The sequence below is a fragment of the Cebidichthys violaceus genome, unplaced genomic scaffold (assembly GCF_023349555.1).
Source record: "Cebidichthys violaceus isolate CVI_PGR_0920_01 unplaced genomic scaffold, fCebVio1.0.p SCAF_62, whole genome shotgun sequence".
NCBI classification, from domain to species: domain Eukaryota; kingdom Metazoa; phylum Chordata; class Actinopteri; order Perciformes; family Stichaeidae; genus Cebidichthys; species Cebidichthys violaceus.
In genome coordinates, this window is record NW_027176839.1 from 840,132 (window position 1) to 867,546 (window position 27,415).

Consider the following 27,415-nt stretch of genomic DNA (forward strand, 5'->3'; position numbering starts at 1 on the left):
CCTCAGCACACACTGACGTCCATACAGTCCTACAGACAGGCTGTATCATCCTCCCTGTGTGAAAAGGACATGGAGTTCAAATAAGTGCGCTACTACCTAATGGACTGATTGCAGTGACTGTCGCTTCGGATTTCTGAACTTCACGCCCAGACACTCAGGAGAGAAGATGTGGAGATACACGAACTTGTTCGCCTGCCTGCTGCTTTTGTGTAAGGATGCGTCTTCACAGAACAAGGTAAGGAAAGAGACTCAACAGGCGGGGTTTGATTTGAGTTTTCAGGATTCGCGTATTGCATCGCAACAAGAGCTGTGTAGAGTCACTGATGTCTAAATATCCTATCATTACAGTATCCCACTGTTATTGTGCTCAACCTCTTTCATGTCATGGTGCTTCTGCCTCAGACAAATAAGTGACTTGACCAACATTTTCCCAAAGCCAGACCTCTAAAGTTCTGTCTAAAGCCGGCAGATGGTTGTGTGGCTATGTGTTATTTTTTCGGATTCGAGGTAATCCTTCCAACGAGGGCTTTTGTGTGACACGAGACACAGTGGGTTGATGTGATGATACCTCCGGTGTGTGACCAGCAGAGTGTGGGAGAGATGGCACCCAGTGGGGTAACAGTAATATGTGGCTGCCCTTGTTTATACAGCTGCTGGACTCCAGTAACCCCTCACTCTCCCTCAGCCTAACCGGGGTAACACTCTCTCTCACACGCACACACACACACACACACACACACACACACACACACTGCCAGAAGATAACATGCATGTACAGTACATATTATAAGACCAGAGGCTCTGTTGCACATGTATGGTGTGAATAAACAACTGTGTGCTCTAGATACAATCAGAGGCCAGGTCAGTGAGTGCAGAGCAAACGCCCCATAGTAATAGTAGTGATGGGAATACTTGTATTCATAGTAAAAGTAGCAGCAGTAGTACTAATTACAACAGTAATAGAAGCAGCACGTGGTAGTGTTAGTAGTAGTAAAATATTTTGTAGTATATGTGTGTGGTTGGGTTGAGGCCAATGAAGGACATCTTGATGCTTACAGCGATCATTTAGACAACCCTGTTTTTCCAACTGTGTGGCAACAGTTTAAGTTTGTCCCTCTTCGGTTTCAATGTGACGATGCTCCTAAGCACGAACAAAGCTCCTTAAAGAAATGATTAAGAACCTGACTGAAACCCATTCCAACACCTTTGGGATGAACTGGAACACGGACTGTGATCGTGTTGGACCTCACTGATGCTGTGTCTGAATGGGGGCGAATCCCCGCAGCCAGGTTTCAACATCTGGTGGATAACCTGAAACCAAAAGCTCAGCGTCCCCTGTTGGAGTCCATCCAGACACCTTTGCTGCATTGTCACTTAGAGAGATTCCCATACCATTTATACTTCCCGATTCCGATTCAGACACATGAACATACCGAGTACCGATCCGATACCAGTGTGTTAAAAACACATTGACTTTTTACTTGTGGGATTTTCCACTGTAAGATATTGTCAAATTGCTGTCATTTTGCTAGCTACTGCTAACGTTACATTCTCCGCTTGCACCTACTTGATCAGTACTGCACATGTGCAACTCTCAACAGAGAGTCTTGATCATCGGTTGTTGTCGGAGCGATCGTTTTTTCTGGAGCTGATGATGAGTGAGCCATCTTGCTGCTTTTTCATCTCTGTTGAGAGTTGCACATGCTCAGTACCAATAGGGCAGGGCACATAGATCAGGTAGATAGTGGCATGTGTTAATCTTTCTTGTGTAGCATAAATTACCTGATAAACAAATCATAATGTGATTCCAGATCAGTGTATAGATCACATACCCAGCGATACCTGATCCAGTATTTTAGGCTGTATCAGACATGTTTATGAAGACTGAAGGTTTTATAGTAAATCCATTGTTTGTTTGTTTTTGCTTTATATCCCTACATATTTCTCCTCACAACACCATTCCCCATCATGCAGCAGTGGCACAGCTCCAGTCTTGTGGCCAATGGAGACGCCCAGTCATAGTCTGTGTCGCCAAACTGGTGGCACTGACATTAATGTGAGACAAAAGCCTGCTTACAAGAGGGCATGGAGGGCACCAGAGGGTGGCGTGGGAAGCAGTGCGTGCACCTGCTCCGTGTTCTGGTTGTAAACAACCCCGAGGACAATCGGCCCAGGGTCAACTGGGGGCTGGAGAGGAGGAAACAGCAGACTGGGGATGCTCAGTCGGCCTTAATGAAATAGCCCAGAGCAGCAGAGACAGGGCTCGATGATTACAGTCACTTACAGATGCTGGAAGGTGCCTTGTGGCCGTAGATGATTGCCACGGTGTACGTGAACCGACATTTTGTCATGCCATGTTATGGTTTCATTTAATTGAGAATGTCTCATGGGGCTTGATGAAGAGTCAACATTATCAGTCTGCAGAGAGTCAAGTCGCTCTGTTCGTGTTTGAAACAAAGCTGCAAGCTGTTCGAAATGAGAGAGACCACTACCTCATTCACACCTGCTTTTGGTGTCTGTGTGAATAGGTCAACATTCACCTTACGACTCAGGTGCACGGCCTTGCACACGACCGGGCTTTACACTGGTCTGACGTTGCTTGGCTTTGGTACAAAATGGTCAATAAGGATGTTGTATTTTAGGCTGTTCTCCTCAATAGATTGTGGGGATGACTTTGACTGTTCTTGATCTATAAACATTACATTAACTAATGTAAACAAAGTTTCACCATTAAATGAACCTGCATAGATACCAAAACCACATGAGTGTGCTGTGCAACAACTCAAAAAAGCTGTGATTTTTTAAATCAGTGTAATACAGGGTTCTATTCGCTGGTCAAAAAATCTTATCTCAAGCCATTAAAACACAGCCTTGTTTTTATTACAGACTCATTTATTCATTGTGAGAAAAGTCACAAGGCAGCTATTAGGCTATTTACACCCAGCCAAGTAGATTATGCTACTCATTTTATCAATAGTTAGTTAGCTGAAAGGCTCTCTACCAGAAGGATTTAGTAGTAGCAGTAATAGTAATATTAGTAGTATGGCTTGAACTTAGGAGACTGGTGCTTGAGTACATTTACTAATACACTTATTATTTTCAAGTTTCTCATTAATATTATTTTCAGTTGCTAATAGCATCTGCCTTAAGTAGCGAAACGCTCAATCGAGAGAGAAATGCACACAGCTCATATTAAGAAACTGTGCCTTTAAACGAGCCATTCCGACGTCTATGAAGGTAGATTTGTGTCTTTATTACGCAAACAAAAAAATATGTTTTGAAAGGAAATTTCTCGCACTGCAATCAAAAATCAAGTTTGTAAGTGAAAATATATAAACTGAGAATAAATTATTTGTTAGTTTTGCTTATGAAACTATAATTTTTGGTTGCAAAACAAAAACCTTTGCTTTCAAAACGAAAAGCTACGGTTTCAAAACCAAAAGCTACGGTTTCAAAACCAAAACCAAAACCAAAACGTAAAGCTACGAGTTGAGTTTGGACGTAGTGGGCGGGGCATACGCTGCTGAATGAGCCAGGAGTTTCTATTGGTGGGTTCGACTTGGATCCCGGCATCTACTTCCACTGTAGAGGTTACTGTGATGAGCGGCATGGAGGTAAGTTGACATTATATTGCTCTGTTAGCACTTCACTTTGTTTTCATGTTGTTAGTGTCGTAGAGTCTCTTTTTTTAAAGAACGACATGAGGTGTTGTTGACATGAAGCTTCACTTTCTGCGTGCATGTGACGTAAGTCGAACCCACCAATAGAAACTCCTGGCTCATTCAGCAGCGTATGCCCCGCCCACTACGTCCAAACTCAACTCGTAGCTTTACGTTTTGGTTTTGGTTTTGAAACCGTAGCTTTTCATTTTGAAACCGTAGCTTTTCGTTTTGAAAGCAAAGGTTTTTGTTTTACAACCAAAAATTATAGTTTCATAAGCAAAACTAATAAATAATTTATTCTCAGTTTATATATTTTCACTTACAAACTTGATTTTTGATTGCAGTGCGAGAAATTTGCTTTCAAAACATATTTTTTTGTTTGCGTAATAAAGACACAAATCTAGCTTCATAGACGTCCGCAAGGTTGTGGTGTCACAACTATACAGTTGCCAGTACAAGTGGCACTGAACTCTGTGTAGTTGTAACACACAGTAAGTCCTTGACTGCGGTGCTTCTGTGAAGACGTTAACGACGCAGACGCGGAGGACTGGAAAACCTTGATCAATAGCAGCTGACGTGGTTTTCCGGGAGAAAGACTTAAAGTGACAGCCGTGATAACGGTGCGTCTCAGGCAGAAGGTGAATACAGGTATATTCAGGCAGACAGTATGAGAAACAGAAAGAGTTTTTTGAACATTAAAGCATGTGAACATGTTCTAGTAGAAACCTAAAATACATGGATGAACCTGAAAATGAGTATGATATGTCCCCTTTAATCAACATTCCCATTTCCATCTCTATGCAAATGTGCCAGAGTTAGCTCATGAGCTATTTTTTTGTTCTGAAATTGTGCATTTGAAAGCGTCATTGGTCTTTTTTGCAAGCTTCTATGGCTTCATATGGTTTGGGCTGTTTTTTCTCTCTCTATGCAGATCCCTTAATCCTTGAGTGCAGGATTTATGATCACAGAGATGTTTCAAATTGAGTTTGTCTCTTATCTGCAGTGTATGTCCTAGTTCTTGTATAGTCTTTGTAAAGTCTCTCAGGCACCACCTCCCTGGGGACCTTGACCTTTCACAGAACTGGGCCCTTGTGTTCTCTTGTAGTTTACTTACAAACATGGAAGAGTAAATGAATGTCATGCCTACGGTCATTTTTTTAAAAAGACAACTTTAAACCCTCAACTACCCTTTGTGCACATACAGTGAACAACTATAAACTTGTGCAAAAATATGTTCTCTTCAATCCCCTTCAAGACTTGCAGCTCTAAGGCTGAGATGAAGAAACAAACAACATATCAGCATGTCTTTCTTATCAGGCCGACATCCCCCAGAAATTACACCCATATTCTTACTGAAAAGTACCATTTACAAGCTATTTCAGCAATCCGTGTCAGTGCAGGAAGCAGTGTGATCTATATGCAGCAATACCGAAGGTAAGAGGAGGTCGTGTGGTGCATCTTATTTTGCTTCAGATTGGAGCTAGCATCCCATTACTGACCTGCGATTAACATTAACGCTTCATTTTCTATTAACTACATTCTTTCCCTAATTTTGGGAAATCCTCTTGTTGGATTTCTTGCTGTGAGCTAAATGAGAAGATTGATAGCACTGCCCCCACCAGCAGCAGCTTAGTACAAAGATACAACAACAAAAAAGTGTAGAAACAATACGTTGTGCTTTAGGGGGGATTATTTTGTGGCAGGCAAAAACTGTCTCTCCATAAAACCTAACATGTTATTTTTATACAGTTTTGTAAACAAACCAGCTATAAAGTATGAATTAGTGAGTTTAGAGTTGCTGAGAGGTGGATTTAGCTGTGCTGTTTCCAAGTTGACAGACTTTGTTGCCATAGGCGGTGTTGTAGAAGTTGAGAATTTGTAAAACATTGGCACTGTATGTAATCTGCAGAACATTCAAATATCAACGGGTGTCACTCGCCAATATCTTCCTGAGTTCTTTCTTCAATTCATTCTCTAGAAAGGTCCCAGAGAGGTCTGCATCAGACTCACGACGTGTTCTTATGATGTCTGTCGTATTCAGTAGCTTCAGTAGTGGATGTGAAACAACACAAAAAAAGATGCATGGGATGCTATTACTCGTTCACCATGATGTTTTGTAAAATAATGATATAGTAATTATAAGATATTATCGTAGTTTAAATCTTATAATATTATGCAACTGTACAATTGAAGAAAATGCAATAACCAATTATTTAGCACAAACATGTCAGCCCTCTTAAGTGTCCCAGAATCTTTGTGGAAGTCAGGTTTAAGAAGAAATTTCATCTTAAGAACAGTTGATGAATGTTCTTGGTTGGTGACAGCAGCACCCCGACCAGCTACTTTTCCACACAGGTCCTTTAGAAAAATGGCTGGCTATCTTACAAACAGGCTTAAAAGTGTGGAATGATGTGGATGTGATATGGCTGCAGATCAGGTAATGTACTGTAGCTGCAGAGAAATCAAAATATGTGTATTTTTTAAGCACGCTTTTATTGTCTCAATTCAAAGTAACTCTGTTATACAAAACGTTTTTGGCATTCCTTAATTAGCTTTGAGAAATGTATAGGATGAAGATCTTCATTATAAATCACCCGTTGGCCTTTGTTCTTTCAGATAACACTACCCACCAGAAGGTTGAGTTTTCATGTTTTTTGTTGTTGTTTTCTCAATAAATGGAGCACATTATCTTTCTGAGCATTGATGACCTCTGCAGCTTGTTAACATCTGCTGTAACAAATCATCTGGAGAAAACACATTGGCAACATCTATCATTCCACTCGTTGTTGAGGTCACTAGACACACACTAACAATTAGTGTCTCTTTGTGCCTGTGAATGGATTCTTATAGCATGTGGATTTCATCAGGGAGCTGTATTGGCAGCTTGGTTTGTATCTGTGTTTTCAGAGGATTCTCTCCCTAAAGCAGACTGATGATTTTATTGTTGGGAAATAAAGCAAATGTGAGTAAATCCTGTTTATGTTTTCCAGAGTTCTGTAATCTTACTGTGGCTAGACAGGAACTTTCACACAAGTAATCCATTAATTAATTTAGTATAACAGAAATGTCATAATAGTCTTTTTGTCATTTTTGTGTGATGATGTGCTGTGAGGACTGGAAGGCCCATGTGTCGGGACACATAAACAGACTCAGCAGGAATGTAGATATGTACCTGCAAAAGCAGCAAGTGCTTGATACCCTTTGTGTTCAGCTAATTAACATCCCTGTGCTAATGCCAGTGTTGTTGTTTATAGTCTGAGCCACCGACCTCATGGTTCATATCTAGGAACCCCCCCCCCCCCCCTTTGTACCAAGTTAATCTTTACAGTGGCACAGTGAGACTGTTTATCATATGCGTGGCTAATTAGATTAAAAATCCGGCAGAGTCTTTAGACCGGAATGTGGACCCCGGTTTTAGTCCTGAGTAACCTTGACAGGAGATGATGTGGATTTTAAAGGGATAGTCCTTAAAATCACAAGCTGGATGGACTTAAGACTGTTCTTGTGCATTTATGGGAACATCATTTTAAAAAGTAAAGAGTGTGTGTGTGTGTGTGTGTGTGTGTCTGTGTGTGTGTGTGTGTGTGTGTGTGTGTGTGTGTGTGTGTGTGTGTGTGTGTGTGTGTGTGTGTGTGTGTGTTGGGGGGGTGTCTGCAGGTCATAACAGCACTTATGTTTGTGTTTGAAGGTTGGAACAGGATACCTTTTTCACCTTACAGTTGTCCCAAGGCTGCAGATACAGTGCTACTGAAACACAGAGCCTCATGCTAGAGCCGCTCATACGCCCAGATTCATTCTTAAGTGGCTGGAGGGATTCAGGGGAACTTTCACCAGTTTTCCTGTGTTTTGAATATTAGGTTTGAACACAATTTGTGGTCCAGACCTGTCGTAGGAGTCGTGTACTATTAGCCTGCTGTTATCCAAGCCTAAGTTTTTCACTAATGGATTGTATATTTCATTAGCATTTTTGAGTTTGAAAACCCTTATGAATTACACTTCACATTTAGGTTGACATTATGTTTGACGTTTAGGCTAATATAATTCTACATGTATTCATAGAGCCTAAAGATATCACCATTAACTTAAATTTGCTATTGATGTAGTTTTGTGCTCCAATACTAATATGAGCTTGTTAAATGTTTTGACCTCCTCTTGTCACAGCCATCACGTGGCTCACTAGTATGAATCCACTGAAAGGAAAAGAAAGTTAAAATAAAACACCAAAATGTTGCCTGAGGGCCAATGACTTTAACTAACAAATGCAGCAGCCATTGTGGAACACAGCTTGTGTTTTTAGCAAACTTGAGCACAATAGGGGTTTCACTTCATCACTGTCAGGGAGAGTTAGCTGCTAAAGGCTGCAGCAGCTGATCTAATAGAGCTCCTTTCTTCCCATTGTGCAGACATAAGTTCATGTTTGAGCTGTGTTCTTTTTGACCTGAAACTTGACTGCACTTGAGAGGTCAAAGCCAAAGACTCCAAGCTGTAAGCATGCATTAGATACTCTGTGCTTTTAATTATTAGAGCTCTTAATTGTGTTGCCTGTTCTCATGCTGGTAGGTCAGCTTGGCATGAGATGCTGGACGGTCAGTTAGTCAAACCAGCACATGTGATTTGACAGGAGGAGGAGACAACTGCTCCGATTGGCAGAATGATTCAAACGTTTCATGATAAGATGCAGTAGAGCCTGCCAGGTAATGATTTAGTCCTTGACTAGACAAAACATGAAGTACCAAAGTAAATCTGGCTGGAATTTCTCTGACTTCTCCAATTTAAAGCAACTTAAGCGGATGTTGCTATGCAGCAGTTGGTGTTTGGCTTGGGTTGAACAATGCAGCTCAGCAGGGCCGTAGGAAGAGCCTCTGCTAAAGAAGTTTAATCTGCTAATCCACTCTGTTTTCATGTGGCTGTAGGATTTGTCAACCTGCTGCCTTTTCGCTTGACATGGGTCAAGATTGGCCCGGCTCTGCACACAGGAGTCCTGCCCCATATCAGACCCCCTCCCAGTATGTCTGCAGTAATGGAAGGGAAGGCCCCCCCATCACTCAGCCTGCATTCTTTCACTAATGAGCCCCCAACACCTCCACCTCTTCCACTCCCCCAACTTACCTTCAGCCTGCTGCTGTCCTGCTAAAAAATGCTAAATCACGTAAAACACGTATCACAACGAAGATGGTGAGAAATGTTTATTCCATTTTCTTGTATTCATATTGTCAGGGTACTACCTCCTACATTCAGTCACATGAGGACAGGACTACAGCTCGTTAATGAGGAATCTCTGCGTTGCAGAACTCCAGCTCTGATAAAAGTGCTACCACGTGTGCGCCCATCCTGCAGAGGTCCCTAAATCTCCCCAGGAGAGATGACAGTCCAAACCTCCTCCACCACATGGTCCAGCAGTCATGACTCCAAATAAGCACACACACTGAACACATGAGTGATACCAAACCAGTGCAATGACTAGTACAATGCTCCTACGAAAAGCTGCGTGGATATGCACATGTACTACACCAACCCGTTCACTCCCAACTTGTCAAATACCGAATGGTCTGTGGCCCTCGACGTCTGATACCGATGCACAGAGGCCCTCTTTAGAGTCTGTATGAGAGACACGGGCCTTTCAAATAACTCCAATGTAAACACGTCATTATTAGACGCTCAGAGCAACTGACCGAGTATAACGATTAAGAAAGTCTGTGCTTGAGGATAGATGGGTCAAACAAACACAAGACTTTTATTCAGGAGTCTGCTGTTCGTGTCCCGTATGAAATCAAGTCTACATTGACGTATTTTACCATAGTTTTGTTACATAACTTACGTACTTAAGTAACGCCAGTTAGGTAACAAACGTACTTATTTTACATAACAAACGTACCTGTTTTAACCCAAACCACGATCTTTTCCTAAACCTATCGAACCAAGTAAAACTAAAAACTAAATAAACCTAGATTTGAAGTTTATTTAGAAGTAGTGTATGCATGTAAAGCACAAAAAACTGTCATTTTGAAAAGGCACGATGCATGCAGCCTATCGAACAAAAACAAATGACCTGTGGTAAACAATTCGCTTACAATGCACAACAGAGGATGCAACTGAAACCGTGAAATATGGCGTCTCCATGCGGGTGAGACAAGGTTTTAATACAGTGAGGCTGTACAGTGACTTTGTGACATGTCTGTCTGTTTCCAGGAGTGCAGGAGTATGACTGCATATGTGAAACAGGTTGTATAAATCTTGCCATCCATCTTTTTTTCTGCAACCAGAAATGACACAAGAGGGCTGAGCTAAGTACAACCGAACGCTGAATAAGACATTTTTAGGCGACTAAAATGTTACAATAAACTTTCATGAAGTTGTAAGACGAAAACACGGACAACTCCCAGACTACAACGCTCTAGTAGAGTCCTGTCAATCACAAGGTAGCCCCGCCCTAAAGCATACCCTGCTTTATGGTCTGTTTGACTCTAAATGGACCATCATTTACTAAATGAACATCATGCTGATCATCAAGATCTGTTGGCCAGTAGAAAGAATGCCGTTTTCTGCATTTACTTCACTTTTCAGAAACCAGAGGTGGCCCGCTGATGTATTGTGCTACAATTTTGCTCAAGTTGAAACATTTTTGCATCCTCACATCACCCACAACTACAACCCCCGTGCTCACCACCCAGGACAAATTTGCGTCCCATTGTGTCCTGGCATTGACAATATATGCAATCTACAATGTGACACAACTGTTGCTACACAAGGTTTTGGTCACCTGAACGAGTGCCCCCCTCTCCTCTGTGAAATAAGGGGAGCTGGATTGTAGTGGAGAAAGTCACAGAGTTCCCAGCAGACCTCACTCTGCCAACTCACCATCACCACCTGAACATTTACATTATGAACATGGGCAAATATGCTGTAAATCTGTGCACTTCTTTTTTTTGTATGAAAGCTCCACTGTATGCTAGCTTGCACTTGTTTCATGTATTGTAGTGTGGAATGTCAGTCCATGCTGCCATACATTGCATCCTGTTTATTAAGTAAGCCTGCAAGAGCTCTGTCATCATACATGGCAGCCAAAGTCTTTTGGAGTTATGTTTGTCTCTGAGGCTTTCAGTTGAGTCACACCTGCTAACATTCAAAGTAGGGGAAGCTTGTGGCTATTTTTCAAGATCACTTTCCTTCCCTTTCTTTTGTTTCCCTGTAATAAAAAAATGGATTAATATCCCATGGAAATCCAACAGGGGTTGACTAATGGAATAGATGACATTTTATGGGTTTGGGTAAACATATAGTGCAATCCAGGTCATTGATATCCGAGTTACATTCTTTCTCAGCCCTGAATAGTACAACAATAAAGAGACTTTTCCACTTCATCCAAGAGTTTCTTATGTGCAAAAATGAAAAGAGGATTATAGTTACAACACAAAAAAAGGCTAAAAATAAATTTTCCTTTGGATTTGAAAATGGGACAATTCACATTCTGTCTTCCAGATCTTTGGGGAGACTGAGCCAGTCCGGATGACGTCAGAGGGCTCAGACTGCCGCTGTAAGTGCATCATGCGCCCTCTGAGCAAGGATGCTTGCCAGCGTCTGCGGAGCGGGAGCGTACGCGTGGAGGACTTCTACACGGTGGAGACAGTCAGCTCTGGGTCCGACTGTAAGTGCTCGTGCACAGCCCCGCCGTCCTCCCTCAACCCCTGTGAGAATGAGTGGAAGATGGAGAAGCTGAAGAAACAGGCCCCCGAGCTACTAAAGGTGAGGAGATGAATATTTATATGATCATAGCATCTTTCAAAGCAGGGGTGTCAAACTCATTTTCACCCTGGGCCACATCAGCGTCATGGTTGCCCTGTAAGGGCAGTTGTAACTGTAAGACTGTATAAATGTAAGTACTCCTAACATATTGTTAAATAACTGTCTCTGCATTTGATTATTGTTTATTCAAATGTAAAAATATTGTACATGCAGTTATATAAATGTACAAATATATGTAAGAACATTTAGGGTTAAGAAACCCACATTACTCTATCAAAGATCAAACTTTTAAAGAAAATAACAAAGACAAATATCATCAAACACAAGTTATTACATTGACTTTGTTCAAAGCTGTTTTTGTGAACCCTCCCCGTTGTCTCCCGTGCATGGCAGCTACATCTAAGAGCTCCTCACTGACAGTCAAGTCTGCCTTCAGCCTCTAATAAACATTGATTGATGCACTGTATCCGTGTTCTCTGTGCTTTCATCAACATCTAATGAAAAAGACAAGTAACTGCTCGTCTCTTCAGCTAGCTGTGTTGTCAGATTGCCTGCTAGTTCCTGAACTCGGTCTGCGATGGTGTTTCTTCACAAACTGATATTTTTAAAAGTCTGTATCTGGTTGGAGTACACCTGCTCACATACATTTAGCATGCACTGCTTCAATGCACCCTCTGAAAGACACTTGGAAGCTCGGGCGATTTCTTCAGCCACAATAAAGCTAGCTTTCACATAATTTTTAGCTGTAACTTTTGTAAATATATTCAGCTGCGATTGCAGTCTGCCTTTTAATTCTTGGACAATTTTATGTTTTTCTTGGAGGCTAAATTGAGCTCCGTGTTTGGTGTCAAAATGCCGATGTAAATTTTATTCCTTCACCACCGACACTGCCTCATAGCACAGAAGACAGACCGTTTTTTCTCCTTGAAGCACAAACATGTATTCGCTTTCCCATCTTTCATTAAATGTTCTTCCCTCTGCATACATTTTTCTCTTCTTGGACATTTGGGGATTATTTGTTGATCTTTTTCAACTCAATCACTCAATCACTCATCACAAGCGGAAAACCGCTTTAGTTAAACATCAATATGGAAAAACTGCTGCCATCACTCACGGGTCACAAAATCAACATACATTGTGGGAGATGTAGTTTATGGTCACTGTACACTGTAAAGCAGCATAGACTTTAATTTTAAGACAATCATATGCCTTTCAAGCTCTCGCGGGCCACATAAAATGACGTGGCCGGCCCGCGGGTCTTGAGTTTGACACGTTTTTCAAAGGATACTGATGGATCAGTTGTTGTTTGTACAAAAATTACACAATTCCATCCTTTGTAAATTTGCATAGTCTGTTACTTTCAACACATTTGACAACTAGGAATCAAAAAAGTTGCAGTGTCAGTTTAAATCATTGCAACACCACACAAAATGTTGTAAATTATTTTTTACATTATAATACACTATGATCCTTGCAAAAAAAGTGAGTGAGTAATTAACCTTACAAGTAATTCTAAAATGCTTCATAATGTGTTATGATTATTGTGATAAAATCTTATGAATATTTATGAGTGCTATAACTATAACTAAAAGGAATTATGAAACAACTATAATATGAGTACATAGAATGTACGCTAACACAGAGAATAATAAAATAAGCTATAAAATAGTAAAAAGAACTAAACAAACTGAAATGAGAAGCTTCTATGTTTCACTCAGAGTGCTTGTAAAATAGAACTAAAAGAAAAGCAATCAATGAAAGGAAATATCCCTCCAGTTTAGAAAGTCATTCTTCAACTCTGTGTGACCTGGCTGTAGTTGTATGTCATCGAACATCTTAGTGAGCACGTCAGCACACCTCTGCACATACCTAAAGCACACTTTCATTTTTCACAGGCAGGAAAAGCACGCTATGTACCATATGAAACAAAAGGCAGTTCCAGATGTCTGACTCCACTTTAAACTTCAGGCTAAGCCAATACATATCTGACGGAAAGGATTACATTGAAAAGGAAAGGTATAAAATCATTAAGACGGACTCTGAATGAACCCCAGACTGAGAGCAATCAGTGTGGATGTCAATAGTGGTAATCAGAGAAATGTTTCTGGAGGGCACATAAAGCTATTGCTGCAGTTGAACAGAGGCACATAAAGCTGTCAGGTTTGTGTTCAGGAGTTGATGAGTAATGCTAGTTCTTCTCCTTTTATGGCCTGAATGACCAGCTTCAATCTATGGTGGACCTCCTGGAGGGAACACTTTACAGCATGGACCTAATGAAGGTCCACTCCTACATCAACAAAGTGATGTCTCAAATGAACACTCTGGAAGAGGTAGGCCAACACCCAAACTCGTGCATCTCCTCATATCACTATAATTCTGGATGCACCGATTCCACCTTTTCATACCCGATACCCGGGCTTTTGGCACTGATCAGATAACGTTGTTTGATTCATAAGCTGTATGCTTCAGTGTGTTTAAGTGACTGGAATCATTCTTTTATAGTCATCAGGCTTGACTTAAACATTGCAAAACAGACTATAAGGTAAATACATAAATATAAATTATCAAATTGTTATTTATCATTAAAATATAAAAGCAACTTGGCATAAAATCTTCAAAGTCAAGCAACGAATTGGTCAGAACAGGAATTAAAATCCCAGTATACAATATGTATATTATATGAACATAGAACTGAATTAAATAGTTCAGCCCAATTGTCACTGATACCCGATCCAGATATTTGAGTATCAGTGCATCCTTAATTATAATCAAAGGGTTGCTCTGAGACACGTGATTGAAAGGTGGTTTGTGTAACTACGAGCTTATTTAATGGATTATGATTGATGTAAATAATGACGTTATCTTGCAGACAATCAAGACGAACCTTACGCGAGAGAATGAATTTGTTCGGGACAGCATGATGAGCCTCACCAACCAATTTAAGAGATATGAGAACTACTCCAACGTTATGATGAGCATCAAGAAGGAGATCTCCAGCCTCAGCCTGCAGCTGCTACAGAAAGACTCTTCTGAGAGCAAAGCACAGGTTCCAAGAAACACTTTCTGTGCTTTTGTATACGTATGGTAGCATTAGAGCAACTATGACAGCATTAGAGCAACTATGACAGCATTAGAGCAACTATGACATTGTAGTAGGTGTATATATATATATATATCCTGACCCTACAGCCAAAGCCATATATATATATATATATATATATATATATATATATATATACCAACTATGACACTCTAGGTTCCCCTCTAGTGTTACTTTTGTAAAAACGTAGGTTTACTTAGTTTTTAAGTTTACTTTTGTAGTTTGTAAGTAGGTTTAGGTTTAGGCAAGAAAAGCAAATTAAGAATTAAGTATCTATATTAAGTATGTAAGATACGTAACATCCTACATGGACTTGGCCTCGTTATACAACGATTTCTCTGACTAATAATGTCGAGGATGGGTTTACATGGGCCATACAGACACTACAATGTGGCTCACTGCGTCGATATCAGACTGACCAAGCGTCCATATTTGATGAGTTGATAGTGACAATGGGTTCTGTTAGTACAGCTGCAACATAGATGCATTTGGTCCAGTAGTAATATTATCAGCAGCAGTACTAGTAATAATAATACTGGCAACATTATTAGCACTACTTGTAATGACAATATTATTGTCCTGACATAACCGAAGTGTCATGTTTACAGGACACCAATGGTGAGAAAACAAAAGAGACTGTAAAAGTACCCAACAAAAAGACGCCTGCAGCCAAACTTTCGCTCAAACCGCCCAAAGAAAAGGTCGTAAAACCCAAGAAGGAGGTCATTAAGCCTGCAAAGCTGGCCAAGCCTGACCCTACAGCCAAAGCCAAGGTGGTTGGCCACCAGCCCGGCGTGGTGAGGGGCATCACATACTACAAGGCTGCCAAGACCGATGAGGATGAGCATAGAGGAGGTGAGCATTTTCAGCTTGGCCGGGACACTGTATACTCTAGTGGTGTGTTCGTAGAGTGTCACGCACTCTGAGCTAAAGCAAACATTGAGCTCGTACTTTAGCTGAGTTTGCGCTCCCATCTGTGTGCGATCATCTGTGAGCGATCCACTGTGGGTGTTGAAAATGATCCAAACTTGTTTCTTCAGCAATCTAATCTAACCCCACATGCCACTTTAATAGATCAGGATCAGCCAGCAGCCAGCGGAGTCATTGAGCCAGAGTGTAGTTCTTTATTAGCTGGATTTAGTTTCCAATTGAGGACAATATAAAGCTTTCCTTAGAATGTTGTTTTACGCAAGTGTAAGATAAGGCTCTAATTGTGTTGCAAATTTGACAATAAAACAGGGAATCCATCGCTGCGTGGCAAACAAGATCCCCTCAATACAAAATTTATTTCACTGTTGTTTTAAGTAAAGCTGATGTACTCAACACAGGATTGGATTGCCGGTGTGCTTTCAGCAGGCAGGAAATCCAAATCTTTTATTGACAAAATAGATGGAGTTGATGGAATGCTGTCTCAATGGAGCACTGCCATGTCCATGACATGCCTCAGCTTCACTCCTGACAACAATGTGCGGGGACCCTCACCAATGCAGAGAAAACATTTTCTGACTTCTTCCAATCCTGTTTAAGTCTAGTTGAGTGAATATGCTGCATTTGCACAGGGCACACGCACATAATGCTGTCAGACTGTGTTCTACTAATGGCCACTGAGGAGCTGAGTTGGAATTCAGTAAGGAAAATGCTAAACACTCACTTAACCTGCCTACAGTAGTTTTTGTATCCTAAACTTTTTTATCAGTAACCATAAATGTATCTATACAACTGTAAGATTAAGATTGAGGCATTTGTAGCCAATGATATTCCGAAACCATTTTTTCCTTCCCCATACCAATTCCAATGCCTGTACTTGCGTATTGGCCGATACAATCTGTTACCAGTGCGTTAAAAACGATTGCGGAAGCAGCAATAATTTTTTCTGCTGATGGAAGTAGCTGAAAAGTGATATTACTTCTTTCTCATCTCTGTTGAGTGTTGTACATGCTCAGGACCGATCTGGCAGGACGTACGGATCAGGTAGCATGTGACGCACTGTTGTTGTTCCTGTGTAGCATAAATGAGCTGATAAATGAAAAGATGACGCGATATCAGATCGGTGCATAGACTACTATACTCACGGATACCCGATCCAACATTTTAGGATAAATAAGAGGCAGTACTTGTTTTGGTATTAGAACAACTCTAATGAGAGGTGTGCAGATTGATTTGAAAAGTATGCGCTGCAATACCATACAATTAGAATGCAACTTTGACAATGATAAAAGCAAGTACCATGTTCCTTTGTTCCTTTTCAAAACCCTAAAAGACTATGGTGTTGTTTGGAAAATGTGTATCAGTAATGTCAAGCACAAAGGATAGTGTGCAAAAAACTAGCATGGTCCTTTAAAAAGGACTTAAATATCTTCCTCATCGTAGCAACATGTTGAAGGGGTCTTTGATCGGTCTAATAAGAAGGTAACAAAAGAAGTGTAATGTGCATCCCATCTCATTTACAGATGGATGACATCTGACGTCTGTTAACAGTTATCTGATCTCTTTTTTCATGTATTCTCCACACAGAGCCATTAGCTACACTCAAGCAGAAATACTACGGTTTTAACAGATTTGTTCCTTTAGTTTGCTTTGGCAAAACTAAAGGAAGTGTTGCATTTAATTACAGGTGCAATTCAAAACTCCTTGATTATCTTAAAATACTTTATGGCTCTTGTTAATTGTAAAAAGAGTCTTAAAAAATTGTTTCTACTCTGTCATCAGGTCCACGTGTTCAGTAAGATGCATTGCTGTGATCTATTCACATCTGTCTGGCAGCACAGGACATCAGAGTCTGAAGACCATAAGGAGAGCAGACTTTCCCTCTGCTAAGATTGCATTTGATTAAACCTGCTGTCCACAAGTGACTATAGAAGCCTGAAACAAAAAACAAAGAAGAAAAGTGTTTGACCAATATGGGTTTTTGATTAAAAAAATAATGACACTTTGTCCAAGCATTTGCAACGGTGGTAACACCATCAGGAACACTAAAGGCTTCAGTGTGGTTAACTAAAGGCTTCAGTGTGAGCAATTTTGTATTGAAAAACGTGTACAAAAAATGCCTATGGTCACCGCTGAAATCAAAAATGAAAAACTTTTCACAGACTATTTGATGACGTTGATTTAACGTTCACATTTAGACCATATTTCACTGCAATTTGCTGTTGAGAATTTTTTCATCCTCTGTATTTGCTAATAAGTCATTTTAGACCCTAACTAAGAAACCATATTGACGTTTTTCAGTTGAAAGACAGATTTGCAAATCACAGTGAAATTCGAATTGTGAATATTTAACCAACGTCTTCATATAGTTGGTGAGAAAACTTTCAAGTATTACCCAGTTTTGAACATCTTTTCACCATAACTGTTTTTTAAAAAGGTAGTCATTCTAACACATCAACAGTTTCCACTTACAGGACAAAGAAAACCATGTGACACAGGCTACAATTCCTTTGTATTTATTGAGCTACAATTTAGATATAACATGAACAATGTTCTTTAAATACAAAATTTAATTTTTGGTTGCAAATAATAATAAAATCTCTTTTTCCTTCCTCAAATGTTTTTGTCAAAACCAAAACGGTTTCAGATGATCTGCCATATTAACGGTGGACATCTGTGAAAAGTATCAAAAATAAATATTATATCAGGAAAGGATGAATGTCCATCAAGGGTTTCATATATCTTCGAGCATAACTGTAATTTCTATATTTGCAATTTGGCATTCACAACTAAGGATAAACACCTCTCTATATTAAATAGTATCATATCTACGTTGTTTGCATGCTGCTGTGCCAAACAACAAGGTTTTGACGTCTTGTTATCTGTGCATTACTTTGTTGTATTTACTCGCTTCCCATCCAAACTGTATACAGCGCCACTCGTTTTCTGTTGTGTATTTTAGATGCAAAATTTCCCTAAAAATATGACTTTTATAACGTTAGGCTACACCTGCACCTGCATTAGCAAGACAAAATTACACATTACACGCACACATATGGTGAAAATAATCTGGCAGCTTGTTTATGTTTGCTGTTGGTCTACGCTACAGTATGCTACAAGCTAACATGCTACTACTATTAGCTTATGTCTTCATGTAGGCCACATTTTGCCAACCAGTGCAATATGACTTTGGAGAATAACATTTACGGAAATCAATATTGTCTCTCTGTCAACCCACAACTGAAAAAATAATCAACATTGTCAAACAAAGTGGTGTTTTGTGATGCATTGATGTTGTAACTGTTGTAACCCCCCACCCCCAGACCATGTCAGAACGTACTCAGTCCATCACATCACGGAAAACCAGTCAGAGGATGGAGGAGCTGAAATGGTCCTGGAAACCATGGAGGCCACCGTGGCTGAACCCACTACCACCACTGCTGTTCCCACCACTACAGCTACTACTACCACCACCACGACTACTGCCACCACAACTAGCACCACTACTACACCATCCACTACCACTACACAAAATACACCAGCATCTGATAGACCAGCTCCGACCATTGTGCTGGTGCTGGACAACTCCAACAACAACAGTCGGCCCATTCTCCACAGAGCAGGTATGTGCTTAAGGCTACATCCACACTAATACGTTTTCTTTTTAAAATGGGGTTTTAAAACAAAAACGATCTTCGTCCAGTATTGTTTTCAAAATTATTCTTTTGTCCATACTAACATGCCTGAAAACGGATATCACATGACGTTTCACGTACACTGTTAACAGGAAGTAGATTGGTTGCCTATTTACAGAAAATACAACAGAGTATTATTGTACTCTTTAATAATAAAAGGTCGCGCTTGATACTTAAGCGTCCTCTACACATACTACACATACTCAAACTGACACATTTAGTGAATTGCAGGTCTTGCTCTATCCCTCTCAGATACACATTAATTTACTTTAAAAATCAACACTTTCCAATGAAAGTTTTTTTTCTAGGTTATGGATCAAGAAATTTGATTAACACACATTTCTCACTTGTTTCCGCGTTTTGTTGTTGTCTGCTTTCACACTCGTAGCTCTGCAGGGTGGCTAAAGTCCCTGTTGCACTGGAGATAGTGTGGACGCTAGGCATAAATGTAGAACAAGATATGCGTATTAAACAAAAACGTAGTAGTGTGGCTGTAGCCTAAACTCAGTATTGTGTTGCAGGCCTGCAGCGACAGAGGGCAATTCAGCAGCAGAAAAGCCTGTAGGATCACTCTGCCAAGAAATATACGAGTGTGAAATCAATTTAAGCCCATGGTAATGCAAGTAATTCTCTCCCATGCGTACATGTTGAATGTTCTGCTTGTTTCTTCCAGGGAAGATCCTAAACTGTGAAGGGACTCTAGCATCCATTGACCAGCCAGAGAAGCAGCACAGTTATGGGCGCAACGAGGGAGCCTGGATGAAGGATCCTCTGGCTAAAGACTCCAAAATCTATGTCACTAACTATTACTATGGCAACAACTTGGTGGAGTTCCGCAACCTGGACAACTTCAAGCAAGGTGTGCTTATAATAGGTCTTTTTACAATGCCCCATTTGCCCACCATAATCCATATTTGTGTTTGATCACAGGGATTAACAGGACTCCCACCATAGATAAGTCTTAGGTTGTGACTCTGCGTTCTAAACCGGCTTTTCAGTCTATGGTTATTACAGCCAGATTCAAGTCTACTGTCATATACCTGTCTGCTTTTGGCCCTTCACCTTTTCAGTCAAAGGAGGATCAGAGGTTACATACCATGTGTCCAGTTGTGCTGCCTCTTGGGCCACCACACACACACCTTTGTGAGGTTGTATAGCCTTGATATGACAGAGTCTTCGGTAACCCACTCATTTTTTAATGAAGACGTTAATTGCTGTGGTTTGCCATATTACTGTCAGTAGTAATATGTGTGAGCTATATAGGTATTTACTGAGATCGAGGAGTATACATATGGCATTAGTACCAACTCGAGTTCGCTGTCATCGTTCATCAGCTGGATTGGTACTAGAGGAAGTTGCTGAGCATGATCAATGACGTAGGCCTGAGGGGCCCAATCACAGCCTGTCATGGCCAAGTATAAACTTGGTTGGGTGGAATTGCTTTATTCAGTGGATCCTGCTTGAGACACAGCATAAGGCATTAGTCCGGACTCTTTCTCATTTGTAAAACCAGGTTTTTAGCACAACACAAATGTTTTTAAATCCAATAGCATTGCAGCTTGAGACTACGGAAGCAGAGGAGGAGCAGAGTACCCACGTATGCACCTAGCTACGCTGTAGCCCCTCAGCGCACAACCATGAACCTTTATAGTCTGAAGCGCATATTAACCTTTCCTCATTAAAATAGCCATGAGGAGCCAGTTTGCACGGGCATTTGTCGTCTACGTTCGCATCCTATTTACTATCCTTTACAGAGACCTGGTGGGACAACTAAAATAAAATGTGGCTATCCCAAGATTTAGTGCTAAGAAGTTATGGTTTGAAATGCCATAATAATAGATGAAGCAATATAAGTTGTTTAACACCAATATGTTTGTATTAAATGTAATATTAAATATTTTGAATATTCCAATATGATCATTTAAACATATTTTGTGGTTTTTGGTGGGTTAGCAACTACATTAGTGGTTTTAATTCAGTTTTTACAGACTGACACATATCTTGACTTTTACATCATTTTCATCATCTAATTTACACATCATTATCACATTAACACATTGATCTAACGAGTATCTGTGTTTTTTAACATGATGACATTGATTCATGTTGATTGTCCAATGAGCTCTGTTAGACTGATGAGATCTCTGGAATGTAGGTCTTAGTTGTTTCATGGCTCCAGTGGGTGGGAAAATCAACTTCTTCCACATCCAAATCAACTGAGGAATTGGATTACACTCTCTAAGAGAGTTAAGATGATCTCCCCTCATAGGACTTGGCTTGTTGATCTAGATGTGTTTGGACAATGGGCTTTCTAAATGTACTTACATGCGAGGCGTCCTGCAGTCCGGTGAGCTCACAGCTGTGTGCAGATGACTAGGTATTTGGAGTGGAGGCGATGCCTGCTGTTCCCTGACATGTGCTTTGGCCTTTCCTTTGAACTGGGCACAGTGGAGAGGGATTAAGAGTGTGGGTTGGCCTTATGGGTGGGGATGGGGGGGTTCTACTGCACGTTGTTTTTTTCCTTCACTGGACTTTCCATTTATTATCATTACCTTCCTGAGGTTGGAAGGTTAGGATAGCAGATAGGATGTGATTAGAAAATGATACCTATAGTCCAGTTTGTTTAGGAGTGAACTCCTGAACAAACTGTGTCACTGTCACATGAAGCTATCTGGTCAAAACGAAAATCTTCATTATTTTTTCTTTTAGTGTCAAGTCCAGTCTTAAGAGTGTCATGTCTGAAGTAAGTTGTTATGTCATAGCTTGGTTTCAGTCCTCTAAATCGCATCGCATATCTCCGATTTGTTCAATTACTCAAATTATTCTTGTGTTGTCGCCATTGATGCCTCTATCCCACAGTTAGACAAACAGTTGACCAATCAGAGCTTTCAGAATCAGAAACAGTTCATACCAATAAACACAGTGCAATAGTAAAAGACATAAAGGTTGGCATTGCAGGTAGGATTAAAAAAAGAGAAATCATTTTTCTACACAAATAGGAAGCTACATGCATGAAAATAAGTGTGGATGAGCATGATGCAGCAGTACAGGCTTTTTTGATAGACCCATTTACCTCATTTTCCACGACAACAAGAGTGACTCCATCGCGTTCAATATATCATTCCACTTCCGACTGAGAGGAAGCTAGCTTGCCAAAGACGATCAAGTAAATCTACAATGTCAAGTATCATAATATTATGTTCAGTTAGGGGTGCCGTAATGATTGGATAAAGAGGAGGGAGCAATCACAACAACAATGTTAAGACATTTTTAAAAAGTGAGGAGGTTGGAGTGTTGTGGGGCATTTTACAACCTGCATCCACCTCCCAAAGATGAGGAGCACTTGAAGAAATGTCTGCAGACGGTAAACCTGAATTACTGTGTGCCTTTCCCATTTCATGGACAGGAACACTGTTACCACAACTAATGGCTCTGCTGCAATACTTGTGTCAAGTGATGAGGAGATCAATTGCTTGTTAGCTAATGTTAGTGAGATCCGTGCTATGAATACATTAATTCATTATCAGTCAGTTGAACTTGCTTTACAATCGGCAATCATTATTAACTTGGAGTTACTGGAGCCACAACGTCATAGGTTTAGGGACATGTCACGTTCACTCACTCCCATTCTCATCCAGTAGCTAACATTGTGTGCCGAATCTTGGCTCCAGGCAGGTCCTCACAGTTGAAATGTATACATTTTGAAAAAAAATTTACTTTTATTTTGAAATGTCTGCAAGGAATGCCGATTGTAAAGCATGTTCAACTGTAGACACTTGACTGATCATTAGATATATTCAAAGCACAGATTTCACTAGCGCTAGGTCACAAGCAATTGAACATATGGCTAGCTAGCTTACTTTAATCTGGCAACCTTCCCGAAGTGACTTCTTTAACATAGCATTTTAGCCGTGCCATTTCTCTGAGTAAGGGTCTTCATCTGTTCTTAAGACAATGCAATAAATAAAGCCAATGAAGCTGAGTTTGATGTGGAAATATTGACTACTCAACTAGCTAGGTACCGGAAGTTGACATGACAGTTTAACGGAAGTGGGATGACAAAGGCGGGAAAAAGGGAACTATAGCGTGCTGTAACCCAGAAGTTAACATCGCCCTGGTCCCTCAACAAGAAGCCAGTGGGATTTTTCTATTGGATTTTGGATTATTGCAGAAAATAAACGTTTATGGTACTGAAACATATTATTCAGCAAGATCTTCACAATTGATCACCACTTTTATGAGTAGCAATTGTAATTAGGCGTAAATACAATTGCCAGGTGAAAAAAGCTAGCATTAACCACCACAACTTAGCTGAAGGCGGACTATTCAATAATATTTTACGTAGTCATATCTTATGCATATTCATTTTATGTTCTCTGTAATATTATACAATTTTAATATTATATAGGTGGAGGCTTCAAATAAGCCCAGTTGGCTTTTTGCCTTTTCCTGCACTGTGATATTTATTTATCACTGTTATGTTTGTTTAATTTTAATTGTTTTTGTTTAAATTGTGCAAAATCAATAAACTAAACGAATAAACTAGTGTTTAGCATGATCACGTTTAGTCGTCTCATTTAGCAACTAGTTAGCAGCCGCCTTTTTTAAGACACATAAAAGCTTCAAAATTCTCGAGTGGGGTATTTACTGACATCTAAATCTCGTGTTAACCACAGACCTTATTTCAGGTATCTAACTTAAAACCCATTATAAAAAAAACATTGACTTAGAAACGAGGAACCAGAAGTGCAAAAATAATAACTTATTTCAGAGATTTAAGTTGTATAACTTGTTCCTGCTGCACTCTGTTAAAATTAGACAGAATAAGGTGAATACAACCAATGTTGTGGCCACTGGTGATCACAGACACTTCCACATGAGCAGTTGCATCACTTGTGAAGCAGTGGTCTGTTTTGTGCAACAGAATGTGTTCATTGGTAAATAACAATAGATAAGTAAAGCTAATGTGATATTCCTGTTTATCTTAGGACGATGGAGCAACCTCTTCAAACTGCCTTACAACTGGATAGGCACAGGCCATGTGGTTTATAATGGAGCTTTCTACTACAACAGAGCTTTCACCAAGAACATCATCAAGTATGATCTGAGGATGCGATATGTGGCAGCCTGGACACTGCTGCATGACGTGGTTTACGAGGACACCACCCCCTGGAAATGGAGGGGCCACTCGGACATTGACTTTGCAGTGGACGAAAGCGGCCTGTGGGTGATCTACCCTTCCATGGACTATGACTACAACCAGCAGGAGGTGATCGTCATCAGTAAACTGGATCCTGGAGACCTGTCGTTGAAAAAGGAAACAACTTGGAGGACAGGTCTCAAGCGGAACTCCTACGGAAACTGCTTCATCATCTGTGGTGTCTTGTATGCCGTCAATGTATACAACCAAAAGGAAGGTGAGGTGAACTTTGCTTATGACACCCACACCAATACTGAAGCCATCCCACGCCTGTCCTTCACCAATGAGTACTCCTTCACCACCCAGATTGACTACAACCCCAAGGAGAAGGTTTTGTATGCCTGGGACAATGGCCATCAGCTCACTTATCATGTAAACTTTGTCGACCAGTGAGCTCAGCTAGTTTGTGCTGCAGCTCACTGTAGGCCTGCCAGTGTGGCACCTAAATAAAAAGATGCAGCCATATTGGACTCAGGAGAAAGGATGAACACACAAGCCTTCCACTACCAATGCACGCTATTCAAACACCTGACCTCACAGTGTACCAAACATTCATCATGCCTCGAGATGTGACTGTACAATATATCAATAGAATGGACAACCAACAGTGAAAATAATCTCACAGGTTGAGTTAAAGCTCATTGGGCAGGTCTTAGAAAAGCATAGAGACTTCTTTATATGTTCATTTATGACATGTCAGCAGGCTGGCTAACTGGCAGACAGATAGATAGCTATACAAGGATAGTTTAAAATAGGCATATCATGCTAACACATAACGGTGGATTTTGTATCCAATAACTCTTTAATGTACATTTGGGCACCTGAGTGATGTATTGAAATAACATGTCAGAACTAATCTAACTACTACTAATGAACTACTCTAGTACAAGATTTGACATGCCACTTACAGGTGTGATTGGGTGAAAAGTGTAATAATAATGGCACGGCCATAATAATCTGCATGAACGTGATAGACGTTACAAGTCAGCTAATAAGGAGCTGATGAATGAGCCAGTGATAGAGAAGCATTAATGAAACACCCAATGCTGATCCGCTGTGACTTCAGTTTTCCAGCTGTAGTGTAGCGCAAGAAATGTGCATTTACCTTCAGTATTACCTTCAGCCACGTTTGCTGTCACTTAGTTTTAAGTTTTGAGTTTTAAGTTAAGATAACCTAATTAACTAGCTGACCTTTTAGGTAATATACCATGCCTAGATTTAGCAACCATCATCAATGTTTGACCCTGTGTTTTCCTTTTTGCTTTTTAAGTGGCCTAGAAATATTTCTACATAGCTAGTGTTATTTGGCTCCACCCTCCAACATTTAACTCAACCAATGAGATTTTTTCTGCCTCCACAGCAGTTCTCCTTGTGAGAAATGTTTGTAAAACTAAAGTATTAGCTGTTGTTTCACTTGCCTATCTACTCCATCCTATCACCAAGCACCTTGATCATGAATCTGCTTTGATCATTATTCCAGCCTCATGATGTTTCCTGTCTCGTTACCATTGATGTTGTTAAATATAAGTATGAACTCCAAAATTAGTTTTTTTTATATATATGTTTACATGAATTAATTTGACAATATGATACAACCGTTTATTTCTAATTTCCATGCATCTTTTTGAACTTCTATGTTGTATTAAAATATGCAATGTTCATCATTGTTAATATCATTAGCATAACCACTACAATTGTTGTAAGTATTGAGTATTTGAACATGTTGATACAAAAGGTATACAGTAGCATTAGCTGTGCCATCTTCAATAATGGACACCATAAACCATGAATGTTTTTGTTTTTGACAATGACTTACAATACTGTGTGAGGCCAACACATTCTCACTCTCAACTCGTCATGTGTCTATTCCCGGTCGTCACATGCATACACTTGAATACAGACAGGAAACAACTTGCTTAGGTTAAGGCAACACAACTTGGTTAGGCATAGGAAAAGATTGTAGTTTGGATTAAAATAAGTATATTTTATAATAGTATATTATATAAATAATTAGGCAGGCTGTGTCCACGTAGAGCGCTTTTGTTTGACACGTAAGGCCACTGACCAAACTGCCGTATTTGACGAGTTGAGGGTGAGACGGGCTGATGAGGCACATAATTGGAATGGTAAGCTTTAAAACACATGAGGTAACTCTTACAGCACTTTATAGTGTTGTTTTGGTCTTGTACAGCATTAATGATTCACAACCACATTATTGGGCTTGTTCTTAAACAATCAGGAGTGTTTTGTAAGTCTATTCATAAAAAGGCATGCTGATTGCAATAAAGTAATTTGTTCAATTGCAAGGTCTTTATGCATAAATAATAATGTCATAAAATGTAACACACCACTTGAAACTAACTGTGTGTGTGTCTGTGCTATGAGAAGAAAATTATTTGATAAAAGTCTGTTGTGACCCTGTAAATGCCATGGGATTGCAGGACTCACTTCATGTTGAAGGGATGATGACTCAGATCTTCTGACTTCTGGAGTACAAAACTCTCATGAGCTAGTTCTGAGGTAAAGGTCGCCATTCTTTGCTTGATCTCAATCCCAAAATACAGTACAAGGAGCCGCACTGGGTCATGGTTATAAGGGCACGGCTGCCTGATTTCTTGGCTGGGAATTTAAAAATCTTGAAACTCAGCACCAAGTCAAGCAATTCTGAAGGGACACGTTAAAATATATCAAGAGCTGAATAGTGGGTGTGGTAATTCCATGCATGTGGTCCTCATTTAAGAAGATATCAGTGAACTGTGTTCTTTTTTTGCACTCACATAATGAGGTTCATTAATGAGTGCAAGGCAAGGCCATAGGTTTGATGAGCTCAGCACTAATGGTGTGTCCAATCATGAACTCTGTCACGAAATGTTGACATGTTGTTGTAGTGGAACAATGATGTCCATGCTAGTCGAGGTGATGAACACTGACAACTCACATGACCTATGCTTCTTCAGTCCCTGCACCTCATGGCGAACACAAAGGCTCTCCTGTTGCTAAATCAGGACTCAACATGATCCTGTTCACATCAGCAGGGCCTCTTGTTCTTCACCGTCACATACTTATCATGTACCATCATAAATTCACA

The 27,415-nt window shown here is 40.2% G+C and overlaps 1 protein-coding gene across 1 annotated transcript; it reads left to right on the forward strand.

The window, feature by feature from the left end:
* On the forward strand, positions 1 to 26,633 carry LOC137890167 (olfactomedin-like protein 2A). Its single transcript, XM_068734301.1, has 8 exons — positions 1 to 235; positions 11,142 to 11,405; positions 13,628 to 13,735; positions 14,275 to 14,451; positions 15,114 to 15,360; positions 18,756 to 19,055; positions 19,801 to 19,986; positions 24,116 to 26,633. Exons 1-8 carry the CDS (start codon positions 167 to 169, stop codon positions 24,718 to 24,720), a joined length of 1,956 nt encoding a protein of 651 aa, XP_068590402.1. The 5' UTR covers positions 1 to 166; the 3' UTR covers positions 24,721 to 26,633.
* The last annotated feature ends 782 nt before the right edge of the window (positions 26,634 to 27,415 follow it).

Bases quoted from the DNA above. Each gene is read 5' to 3' on its own strand.
- LOC137890167 (XM_068734301.1), top strand. From the start codon at position 167: ATGTGGAGATACACGAACTTGTTCGCCTGCCTGCTGCTTTTGTGTAAG. The intron at 236-11,141 runs GTAAGGAAAGAG...TCTGTCTTCCAG, and splicing joins ATGCGTCTTCACAGAACAAG to ATCTTTGGGGAGACTGAGCC. The intron at 14,452-15,113 runs GTTCCAAGAAAC...TCATGTTTACAG, and splicing joins CTTCTGAGAGCAAAGCACAG to GACACCAATGGTGAGAAAAC.